Source organism: Plodia interpunctella, chromosome 29 (genome assembly GCF_027563975.2).
Source record: "Plodia interpunctella isolate USDA-ARS_2022_Savannah chromosome 29, ilPloInte3.2, whole genome shotgun sequence".
NCBI classification, from domain to species: domain Eukaryota; kingdom Metazoa; phylum Arthropoda; class Insecta; order Lepidoptera; family Pyralidae; genus Plodia; species Plodia interpunctella.
Window position 1 is genome coordinate 1,424,057 of NC_071322.1, and position 12,776 is coordinate 1,436,832.

Genomic DNA, 12,776 nt, shown 5'->3' on the forward strand with positions numbered 1-12,776 from the left:
ACTCAACGATACTATATTTTATAACAAATACATATATAGATAAACATCCAAGACCCGGACCGATCAGAAAAAGATCATTTTCCATCATGACCCGACCGGGGTCGAACCCGGGACCTCTCGGTTCAGAGGCGAGCACTTTAACACTGCGCCACCGAGGTCGTCAAAATATTTAATAATTTAATTCGTCAATATGTTTACCAGTTTCTTCTTCAGCCGTTTAGCATTGAAGTCCAGGGAATTCTTAATATTCCTTCTCATGATGTTTGCTTTTTACTTTTGCCACAGATTAAATAATACCCCAGCTTTTGCTCACAAATATTTGTCTGCGATTCTCGGTGTGTTGTGTCCAGACCCGTGATACAAGCTTAGTGTTTGTTTACGTGTTGTTCATTTGTATACGCAATATTACGCAGTTATTGAGCGCTGGTTTTAAACATTTTTGGTTTATGCGCCCTCTTCGATAAACATTAATAAAATGCTAACTAAAATTATAAAAAAGTGTGTTACCTCTTCACACTCTATCTACTCACTCGATCAATCTTAAAATTTTGCATACATACTCGTACATGTAGTTTGAAGTACGGACGTCTTAGTACCTTTCATTCCGGAAAATTAACGCGGGAAAAAGCTAGTTTCGTATTTCAATCCTTATTAAATATGGTTCAAATCATGTGGAATGTAGTTTTATAATAATAAGCATTTAATTCCCCTGTCCCATCTCTCTGTGATCAAATCTTGCATGTTTCTACTTTTATGACAATGCGTTATTATAAGCATGACCAGATGGTGTACTCAGGATCGGCTCCCAACGAGGGAACTCTTGAATGATTTACTGTACGAATGTTTGTTTTTTTTTGTCACACGTTGAAAAATAAAACGAAGTACTACAAAATCTTGTATCAAAAATTACTTTGTATTTTATTTTTTATTATGATTCATAATTAATATTTAAAATTACACTTTAAAGTACTTAACTGTAATTACCTTACGAAATGATATATTTAACCAAAACTAAAAATAGATTATTTAAACATTGCCGTGAACGAACATAGCGTAAAAGTAGTACTTAGTTGCGTAGCAAATATGCCGAGTCCACCAAAGTTTGACGAACTGGGGGCCTACCATGAAACACGTAACACGTGATTGTGCTTACACATATTCTCTCTTTTTTACACGCTGCATACACGATACGGGAGAAAGAGACAGAGGGCGAAGTGCGGCTCTGCATGTTCACCTCTCACCATCGAATCGATTCGACGTGTGACGCAGCGAACCAATCACATTGCAGTGTGGTTGTCGTTGCGTCACAATGGCGCAATGTGATTGGTTCGCTGTGTCTCATTTCGAATTGATTCGATGGTGAGAAAAGAGCCACACTTCGCCCACAGCATGTGGACGTGATTAACGTGCTATATTTGTATGTTTCGTGGTAAGGTGATTGCAGGTTGTCTATGGCTGTATTATACATATATTTATTTTATATATAGTTGTATTACTCTCCGGGCCAAACTACGCTCTCAATCCAGTCTAAAAAGCTTGAAACACGACTGTAGATTGCTGGCTGTCCGCTCTGAGCGCATTTCTTGCCGAATGACGTCACTCCTATCACATAAAAGATGCACTGGTTTTCTTTGGATGCGATTTGCAGCGGGGAGCCGGAGTCGCCCTGTGAAAATTCAGGAAATCGTGTCATATTAAAGCTGTTCGTTACGGAACTAAATAAAATACTTGGAGCTAAGAATTAGATAATTATATTTTTCTTTGTCTTACAAATTGGTATAATGAAAAACAGAAATCGAATCGAATGTCAGGAAAAAAAACAATAGAAAAAACTAGATTTGTAGTGCGCGCGCAGGAATAAAATTTAAATTGTCGTGTTCGATAGTCATTGGCTGTTGCGCGAGGGGTCGCGGGCGGGACGTGCCTAGTGTTGTGGTGTACTGGCGTAGACAAAAGCTAACGCTTGAAACAAGCCTAATACTATAAGTTCGAAAGTAAGTTTGTTACCTCTTCACGATCGATCTAATCAATCAATATTCTTAAAATTATGCATAGATATAGTGTAAAATATGGAGAAGGACACAGTGTGCTTTTCATCCCGGAACAATAACTGTACCCGTGGAAAATTTACGCGAGCGATCTAGTTAGGTACAGTCGCCAGCGTGTCAAGTTATCCTGCGTAGAACTCTGCGGTAATACGGGCGAATTTGGGTAGGTTGATGTGCTGTCGACTCTAAGCTTAACTTTTTTTTTATAGCAAATTTTTATGCGGTTTATGCTTAGACGGCTGAACCGATTTTGATCAAACATGATCAAAATCGGTTCAGCCGTTCAAAAGTTGCAGCGAAATGAATATTGAAAGTCGGGGGATTTTTAATTTGTTCTACAAATAAACTTGTCTCTGTGTAACTGTGATAATATGTACCGAAATACATTATTATTACTTTTATTCGTTTTATCTTTTATATTTTAAAGATGTTATATTTATTTTTGTCCATCCATCCATCTCGACATTGTTATTTTGATAATATAATTGTATGTATATGTTTCCCGGATTTATCTCGTCTTAATTGTTGCCGCCATCTTGTTTGGTATCACTGAAAATCAGCGTCGTGGCTCTTGGTCACGGCACAAGCTGAGTGGTACAGTCAACAGCACATCACCTATATAGGTACTCAAATTATTTGCAAACTCGCCGCTATTACCGCGCCATAGAGGTTCATGCGGGGTAACGCTTGATGTGCTTTTGACTGAACCCCTTTGTTGTACCTTTGTAATATTAAAATTTTGTTCATTTTCTGTGATGTATATATTTGTATGCTATGAATAAATTTAATACAGCCCAGTCCCATCGGTACCTGGCAGGTGTCCCGCCCCCCGCGCAGCTCCCCGGCGCACATCTGCGAGTCCACGAACCCGTCCCAGTTCCTGATGTCCCCGAGCAGTGGACCGCACACGCTGTTCTCCAGCAACGAGAGGGACACTTTCTGCAGTTCTTTGGACGACTGCTGTGTCACTGCAATCGACGATTTCCCATAATACCTTAACCTTATTTACGTATTATACTATACTAGATTTTGCCCGCGGCTTTGCCTGCGTAATTTCCCACGGAAACAGACATTTTGCCGGGATGAAAAACGTCCGTTTTTAGTGAGGATTCTTATCATCATATAACTAATATTCTAAATGCGAAATTAACTTTGTTTGTTAGTGTTACCTCTTCACGCTCTATCTACTCAACCAATCTTCTTGAAATTTTGCTAACATTTAGTTTGAAGTATGGAGAATGACGTAGGGTACCTTTCATTCTGGAAAAATAAATTTTCACGCGGGTGATTCAGGCAAAAGCTACACCACGACGCCTGTTTTATTTAAAGTGCTTACGTCTTTTAATCAAAACAGGCAACGTGTAGACACAAAACGACGGCTACGTTTATGCTATGAAAGAAAGAGAAAGAAAAAAAGAATGAATGAAAAATGAATTTAAAATATATTTATTTTCCACAACAACACAATACATGAGTATGTATTGGGAGGTGGATTGGAGCGTAAACTAGGTTAAACCTGTATTTCAGACCTCCAGGACACCCACCCGCAGTAAGAGAAGTACTTACAGTCTTTTGTTGCATTAGATATGTTCTTAACTAAACTTATGTTCTATGTAGGTACATGATATGTAGAATTAAGTTTAATTAACGTGGAATGAAAGCTATACTTAGCTACTAGAAAGAGATAGAAATAAAGAAATGGTAGCCTCGGTCCTTCTCTATATTTGGTCTTTATACATACCGGTGTCAACGACGCCCCATCCTGTGGCCAAAGCTTTGGTGTGTCCCCCGAAGCCGGGCCTCGTCCACAGACACGCGGGCCGGATCGCCGCCTGGAACTCCACGGCCGTGGCCAGCTCCAGCAGAGCCACGTCATTGTAGCGCTTCGGCGGCTTGTAGTCTGGATGTTTGTGGATCTTGCGGATTGCTACCTGGAATAAATATATTAGGACAAATCACACAGATTGAGCTAGCCCCAAAGTAAGTTATAGACTTGTGTTATCAGGATATTAACTCAACGACTCAATTCAAACTCAACATTTTATAACATATACATATATATATATATATATATGTATATATATATATATATATATATATAAACATCCAAGACCATAGATATAGATAAATTCATAATTGCACCATACATTAGTTTAAAGTACGGAGAAGGGCAAAGGGTATCTTTCGTCCCGGAAAAATAACTGTTCAAAATTTATAATATTACCTATACGTAGTTAGGAATAGGATGAGAAAGTAAGTTTGTTTGTTACCTCTCCAGGCTCTATCTACTCAACCAATCTTCTTGAAATCAAAATCAAATAATTTATTCAGAAATTAGGCCTTCACAGGCACTTTTTCACGTCATATTCTAAATTAAATGATGTTTACCAAAGCTACAAATTACTAGCATTCCGGAACGACCGCTGCTGAGAAGAAATGCCGAAAGAAACTCATTCAAACAGTGTTGGTCCCTATTATGCCAGAAGGGCTTACCATTTTTTAAATATAAATTTATGTATAATTTTTTATCAGTAATATAACAATGTAAGTACACAATAAAGTACATGGTCAAAAGGTATACTGAAACATATTATGATTGTGATCAAGTGCTGATGAAAGGAAAATATATATATACCTACATATATATGTATAATTAACCAAACAAAAAAAAAACTTTTAATAAAAGATCGAGCTGACCAGTTCCCCCGGCAGCACCCGTTCACGAGTTGACGCGTGAGTCAGTCGTCGCGAAGCTCAACCACAATAAATTTGACATACATGTAGTTTGAAGTAAGGAGAGGGACATCGGGTACCTTTTATCCCGGAACAATAATGTTCCTAGGGGAAATTGATCGCGGGTAAAGCCGCGATTGAAAGCTTAGCACTTCGACAAATGAACATACATCGACCGGCTCAGCGCCATCACTGACAGTTGGGTCGATGTTCTGGTCCCCGAGGCGCACGACCACGGGCTCCGGGTCGCGCGCGCTGGCGTCGCGCGTGCAGTGCGCGGCGGTCAGCACGAAGCGCGCGCTCACCAGGCTGCCGCCGCAGCTGAACGAGTAGCCGTTCTCGAAGTTCGTGAAGCCTATTGCTGCCTGGATATTTAAGACAGTACAATATATCATTATTGTCCATAAAAACAGTATATATACGTACTATTATTATAAAGAGGTAAGCGTTTGTGGGTTTGTATGTTTGAGGCGGGTGATCTCCGAAACTACCGAATCGATTTCAAAAATTCTTACACCATTAAAAAGGTACATTGTCCAAGATTGCTATAGGCTATGTTTTATATCAAAATTCCCACGCGAGCGAAGCCCCGGGCAATATCGAATCGTTCATAAAATTGACATTACCACAGTCCAGATTATTAAAGTTTGAGACTCAGTCTTGTCTTTGTCAGAAAATTAAATATTGTCAAAATCAAAATCAAAATCAAATCATTTATTCAGAAATTAGGCCTTCACAGGCACTTTTTCACGTCATATTCTAAATTAAATGATGTTTACCAAAGCTACAAACTACTAGCATTTCGGAACGACCACTGCTGAGAAGAAATGCCGAAAGAAACTCATTCAAACAGTGTTGGTCCCTATTATGCCAGAAGGGCCACAATTACCATTTTTTAAATATAAATTTATGTATAATGTGAGGATAGCGCGGTCGCAGCGGTATAGGTAGTGCTAGATAGATACATATAAATTATTTATTTGTTCTGCTGTAACACAGAATTTACATAATAATAATAATAAAAAATCTAACAACACATAGGTATAACAAAACTGACATGCATTTGTGTGGCACAGTGCACAAATAGGCTACAGCTCAGCTAAACGCTACCCACCGGGAATAGCAGCCGATTTTCAGCTGGGGCGCCCTGAGAGGCTCGGACAAGATTCGAAAAATTATAATTTTATACAAATAGGATTTAAAGAAAATGTCAAAATAATCAAAACTTCTATAAATGTAAAAAAGAAAAGAAATTTACAGAAAAATAAATTAATTACGGTCGTAGGGTCGCTAGAAAAATTGCACTGATAGTAGACAAAAAGCACAAGTATCAAATTGACAGTGAATTGATAACATATATATATATAATAAACTAGATGTTGCCCGGGGCTTCGCTCCCGTGGGAATTTTGAGATAAAATATAGCCTATAGCAATCTTGGATAATGTACCTTTCTAATGGTGAAAGAATTTCTGAAATCGGTTCGGTAGTTTCGGAGATTATCCGCCTCAAACATACAAACTCATAAACTCTTACCTCTTTACAATAATAGTTTAACTTTACAATAATTGTCATCTATAATGACAATAGAAAATACAATAATAACAATTGATTAATTAAATGAATATTCAATTATGTGTTTATTTAATTAATTCAATGTTTTTAAGTCACAATTGCTCTCACCATATGAGGGAACTCTCCCTGGTTAGCATTCTCCCCACCAACGATAAGCTCCACGCCGGCGTAGTCACATTTTGCTGAGGATATAGTCATTGTCTCTGGGTTCGGGAGGAGCGGGATGAAGTCCACCCTCTCTGTTACTCCTCGGCTGTACTGCTCGCACTCTATAGTGATTGAAAGTACAGTTGAAGTCACAGACATAACCTACTTTATGGGGTGAGGTAGTGTTTCCTGTCCCCGACTGTGTTTAATTCTACCAACTTTTGTGTTGGAGCAAATTTATTTCGATCGTGTTATTCTGATTCTAATCCTGACTATTTACAAATGCGAAAGTAAGTTTGTTTGTTACCTCTTCACGCTCTATCTACTCAACCAATCTTCTTGAAATTTTGCATACATGTAGTTTGAAGTACGGACAAGGACATAGGGTACTTTTTATCCCGGAAAATTAACGCGGGCAAAGACGCGGGCAAAAGCTAGTAATGTAATATTATTTCCAGGATTTTGATAACAATTTTCAGGACGGTTTTTTATCGACTTTAATTACGAAATTTCACTTATAAGTTCAAACATTTGATAATAGTCTATAATTTCACAATTCTTTTGGGAATGTTCCCAAAATCCCAGGCACAATTTCATAGCATTTCAAGAAGTGCGCCCTCAGACCACACGCACATTATTTGGCCATAGTGTGCAGTCAGCATTATTGTGCAGGTGGATGGACACTTTCGTGACGACAAAAACTGCACACTAAAATTGTTATCACTCACTTCTTTCACTGACTCTCCTGTTGTCCGGCCCATTAGTGTTGGAGCTCCCCCATATCGGTGGTCCACTGGAACAGCGGAAGAAATTTACCTGATTAAACATGTTTAAGCCAAAGTACCTATACGGAAAGTACATTCGTTCGTTGCATACATACATACAGGTCTGTTTCTCATGGAGGTAGGCAGAGACTATAAAAAGTTTACGAGCACATTGGTGGTGTAATGGTTAAGAAGCACTCCTGTGGAAAGGTTCCAGGTTCGATTTCTACTCGTGCCACACAATAAACCAAAACTAACTCATGTAGGTATAACCAAAACTAACTCGTGTATACCGACCACCACTTGCTTCCGGTGAAGGAAAACACCGTGAGGAAACCTGAAACCTGTGGTTGATTGGCAACATGTGAAATGGAGAAGGCAATTGCAAAAACACTCCATTAATAATTAATAGTTCAAAAAAAAATGTTATGGGTGTTTCATTTCACGCAATGACCACGACCCTCTTATGAGTAATACGACTATGAACAGAAGATTTTAAGTACATAAGTACATTTAATAAGGAAATGTAAAAGTTTAATTTGATAATCCTAACTTCCATCTAAATTACTACCGTCTTTGACGACCTCGGTGGCGCAGTGGTAAAGTGCTTGCCTCTGAACCGAGAGGTCCCGGGTTCGATCCCCGGTCGGGTCATGATGCAAAATGATCTTTTGCTGATTGACTCGGGTCTTGGATGTTTATCTATATATGTATTTATTATAAAATATAGTATCGTTGAATTAGTATCTCATAACACAAGTCTCGAACTTACTTTGGGGCTAGATCAATCTGAGTTATTTGTTCTAATATACTTATTTACTACCAAAGGTGGTCAGCCTACCACGAAACATACAAATACCTAGATAGCACGTTCTAACGTCCACATGGTGTCTTTTTTTCCCGTGTGGACGCAAAGCGTGCTACGTGTTTTATGTTTCATGGTTGCACCACAGGTTTATCTGTCCTAGATTTTTTGTTACTTACTCGTCCTTGGCAGGAGGCGCGGTGTTCAGTATGTTGGTGTTGTCCCGACAGCACACGATGGTGACTCCGAACTGGCTGTATTTGCAGAAGGTCGGGTTGATGCCGTTCTTTCTGAGAAAATCAAATTCAAATTCAAAATTATTTATTCAATTTAGGATGATATGTAAGGATTTTAATAACAATTATACCTACCCCAAATTCATTGCAAACTCGCCGCTATTACCACGCCATAGAGGTTAATGCAGTGTAACTTGATGTGCCGTTGACTGTACATCACTTATGACGTCAAAAAAATACATAAACTAAGTCTACCGCTGACTTCCAAAGCGCAGGTGAAGAAGAAGCGGTGCAACAAACTTCACCGCAGCCTTTTCTCCAAGGACGTCAATTAACAAATCGTAGGTTTTATACATATATTAAAAATTAAGTGGATGAATTTACATCATTATTAAGAAATTACAGGCATCTAGGTATATAGGAATTCGTCACATCTTTAACATGACAAGAGCTGAAGGGCCGCCACGAAACATAGGAGAGAAAATCATTTTAAATTATAAATGAGAATGAAATAAATGTATGTAACCTTACTGGAAATCCTCTTTGGCGGATCTACATTTTTCTGCATTGGTACAGACGCCGACTGTGTTTGTGTAGCCCTCCACGCAGCTGTCGCCCTCTGAAAAAAAAAAACCAACGGGTTGCATTTTTTTGACGTCTTGCGAATTTTATATCGGGTCACGTGTCCCGACGCGAAGTTTATCAAAAATCAAATCAAAATCAAATCATTTATTCAGAAATTAGGCCTTCACAGGCACTTTTTCACGTCATATTCTAAATTAAATGATGTTTACCAAAGCTACAAACTACTAGCATTTCGGAACGACCACTGCTGAGAAGAAATGCCGAAAGAAACTCATTCAAACAGTGTTGGTCCCTATCATGCCAGAAGGGCTTACCATTTTAACCATTTTAACGTTTAACATTTTTTACCCGTCACATGAAGTGCACAAAAGTGCTGAATATGTTTTCACTTCAAAAATGTATTTCAATATGAAAATACTATATGTGGCACTCATGGAAGGCAACTCATTTAGTTTTATAATAAGTGAGTAGGTACCGTTCGATTTCAGATATTTTTCATCTCATTATTGTTTTCAAAAATAAGTTAAAAAGCATGTGTGACACGTGTAACAAATCCATTTAAGTAAGTGACGACCTCGGTGGCGCAGTGGTAAAGTGCTTGCCTCTGAACCGAGAGGTCCCGGGTTCGATCCCCGGTCGGGTCATGATGGAAAATGATCTTTTTCTGATTGGTCCGGGTCTTGGATGTTTATCTATATATGTATTTGTTATAAAATATAGTATCGTTGAGTTAGTATCCCATAACACAAGTCTCGAACTTACTTTGGGGCTAGCTCAATCTGTGTGATTTGTCCTAATACATTTATTTATTTATTATTTAAGTACCTACCTAGGTATTTTTTTGGACAGCAAGTTCGTTAAAAATGGAAGCTAACAAAAATCGCTGACGCATTGTATGCCTAATGTCGGATCCCACTGTCGTCGAACAGTTTGCGAAACTTTGGCGGATTGTGTGATGTATACCGATGTACATTGCGGTAAATAAAAAGTACTCATACAAATTACGCAATGCTCGCGCAACGCATTCGCGTTGGTATATATATCTGTGTTCGGCGACAGTGTGGAACTAGCATAATATCTGAAATTACGATTATGTCGTTGTATTGTATTGATCTAATAAATAAATAATGTAGAGACTCTTCTTGACGAGTCGGAAGTCGGAAGGGATACAGTTTATTACATAGGTACATACCTAATGTATCTAAATGTTAAACAAATACATATACCTATTTATTGTTATTTAAACAATGGTACTAATATATTGGTAATGAAGCGGTGGTGGTGTAATGGTTAAGACGCCCGCCTGTGTATCGAAAGGTCCCAGGTTCGAATCCTACTCGTGCCACATGGGTTTGTACCAATCATGTATAGTAGTTTTCATCGACCACCACTTGCTTCCGGCGAAGGAAAACATCGTGAGGAAACCTGCACACTGGTTGATTCTTATCAACTTGTGTGTGAAATGGAGAAGGCAATGGCGAACCACTCCATTAATAATGCCAAGAAAGTTGTTGTGTGTGTTTCATTCCAAGTAATAACCACGACCCTCGGCCATGAGGAATACGACTATGAAGAGAGAAACAATGGTACAGTGTATCCTATACTATAACAGTATTTGGTTAATAAAACACAAACCTCTGGTCTGGCCTGACACAACGCCAAGGAGCAGGAAAATTGACAAAATGTACATCTTGGAATTTTAATTAATCCATTGCTTAAGGAAATCTGTGGAGATAAAAATTATTTTGAAAATAAAAGACAAGTAAAAACCGCTTCCCTTCGCCATTAATAATTAATTTACGAAGCTGGGTCCGGGGCTTCGCTCCCGTGGGAATTTCGGGATAGAATGTATCTTATATGTTATTCCAGGTTTTATTATTCTTGTACCTACCCATATAGGTAGCTACTTTCATAACAATCCGTCCAGCAGATATTGCGTGTAAGAGTAACAAACATACATACACACATACATCCTCACAAACTTTCGCATCTATAATATTAAAGACGCTACACCATCAAATAACTTTAATGTAGATTTACTAACATAGTTATAAGTTCATCTGTTACTATTCACTTTATGGGCTATGCCTGCAATAAATGATTTTTTTTTTAAATATTAGTAGGATTTACCTAATATTAAATAGCATGTTAATATGTGTGTTTGAATTTGATATATATATATATATATATTTAATAATAATAATATTTATTCAAAGTATGTACTTACCTCTATTATTCACGCGAAAAACCACTGAATACACTAGTAACCAGTTAAAGTAGCTAAAGTAAACTAAATGAGAATAAAAACAATAAGATACAACTCGCCGTACTAGTCAAACCTGTTACCTACCATGATGACAGATCATGCAAATATATCAAGCATTACCGTGAACTTGTATTTGTCCCACGCAACTGCGTGACGACGTCGGACGATGAAACGACGTAAATTCGTTCATTGATATTTGTAATTTTGTCTGATACATAACCCTAAAAATTAAGTATACACCACGTTCTTAAATTTTAAGGTTATGTCCAGATAATTTCATTCAGCTTTGAACGCTGAAGGCGCTGTTAGCATGTAGATATAATATATACTTAGGTTATGTACATAATTCGATTGTACGAATCATATCAGGTAAAAAATACCTACCATTTTAACTTTTCCTTGTAATAGGTATATAAGTAGTTGCAGTTTAACTTTTATTTTGTTCGGAAAACATGCAGTAAAAATATCTTATTTTATCATAGCTAGCTCTAATTTTTTTTTTTGACATTTGTAAAGAATATATTTTGGAGAATGTATTGTAAACGTCGCTCCCAAATTTCTCCATCCCACAGCGATGCGTTTTTCCCAGGAACGTTCCCAGTATAATTATATTTATATATATATAATTACGTTTCCGATTTCCCAGTAGGTACTTACTGGAAATTTGGGAGCGACATTTGCAATTGGCTATTCTCCAAAAGTTACATTAATGTATTGTACGTTACGGATTTTCGAGTCAAGAAGCATCCTAATATACGTTAATGAGACCGAAACAATTGTAATCAATAAAACTGATCAATTAAAGTGACATTAAATGATTATATTTGGATATTTCCATATAAGTAGATATATTGTAATAAGTCCGCCTTGATGTTTGGATATATAACTCCTCTGTGAATGGTGCAATAAAGATTTTATCTATTTATCTATTTCAATAGCTTAGCTATAGGTAGGTATTTATTTTATTTTGTACCCACACCAGTCAAGTAGACAATTCACATACCTTAGCCGGACCCCATTCTTACACAGACGAAACCGGAGGAGGTCACTGCTATTTGTAAATTAAGTAGGTACATCGGAAATCCCAACCGCGAGGTGATGTCAGCCAATTAAATATTGTTTAGTTTCCTCTTGACTGTTGATACATTATTGGAATCAAGTGTATTATAAAGTTATATACTTTAGTTTTAATTTTATGTTAAGTAGTTTACGTTTTGTTACAATTTACCCATATAAACATATAGGTAAATTAAAAAAAAAAAAACAATTAATTAATATTGTTAATAACCCCTAATAAATTTTAGCATATTGTAAACTATTAGGAATAGATATTTTTAACGCCCAAATTAAAAAAAAAAAGATAGAATTATTTTAGACTTTATGCTAAAGTAGATATGATTTGTCTTATTCCGTCAAAATCTTTATCGTGTATGTTTTTCTAGTTTCATTTTAAATTAAAAAAAAATTATCGATTTATTGTAAACATAAAAAGTAATCATAGGAACATCAAAAATAATATGATGCAAGAAAATGTTGCAAAAGATATGATTCCGGCCAGGATCGAACTGGCGGCCTTCTGCGTGTAAAGCAGATGTGATAACCACTACACCACGGAACC

General features: G+C 37.2%; 1 protein-coding gene and 1 non-coding gene across 2 annotated transcripts; both read right to left on the reverse strand.

Moving 5' to 3' along the window:
• Positions 1 to 885: 885 nt before the first annotated feature.
• Positions 886 to 11,275, reverse strand: LOC128682271 (serine protease snake-like). The gene is made up of 10 exons (XM_053766896.1): positions 11,120 to 11,275; positions 10,528 to 10,617; positions 8,839 to 8,926; positions 8,251 to 8,361; positions 7,231 to 7,295; positions 6,464 to 6,624; positions 4,952 to 5,146; positions 3,790 to 3,979; positions 2,859 to 3,016; positions 886 to 1,666 (listed from the first exon to the last, which is right to left on the reverse strand). The coding sequence occupies exons 2-10, from the start codon at positions 10,580 to 10,582 to the stop codon at positions 1,493 to 1,495; spliced, it is 1,197 nt and encodes a 398-aa protein (XP_053622871.1). The 5' UTR covers positions 10,583 to 10,617; positions 11,120 to 11,275; the 3' UTR covers positions 886 to 1,492.
• Positions 11,276 to 12,703: 1,428 nt separating this feature from the next.
• Positions 12,704 to 12,776, reverse strand: TRNAV-UAC (transfer RNA valine (anticodon UAC)). The gene has a single exon. It is a non-coding gene; the product is annotated as a tRNA-Val (tRNA).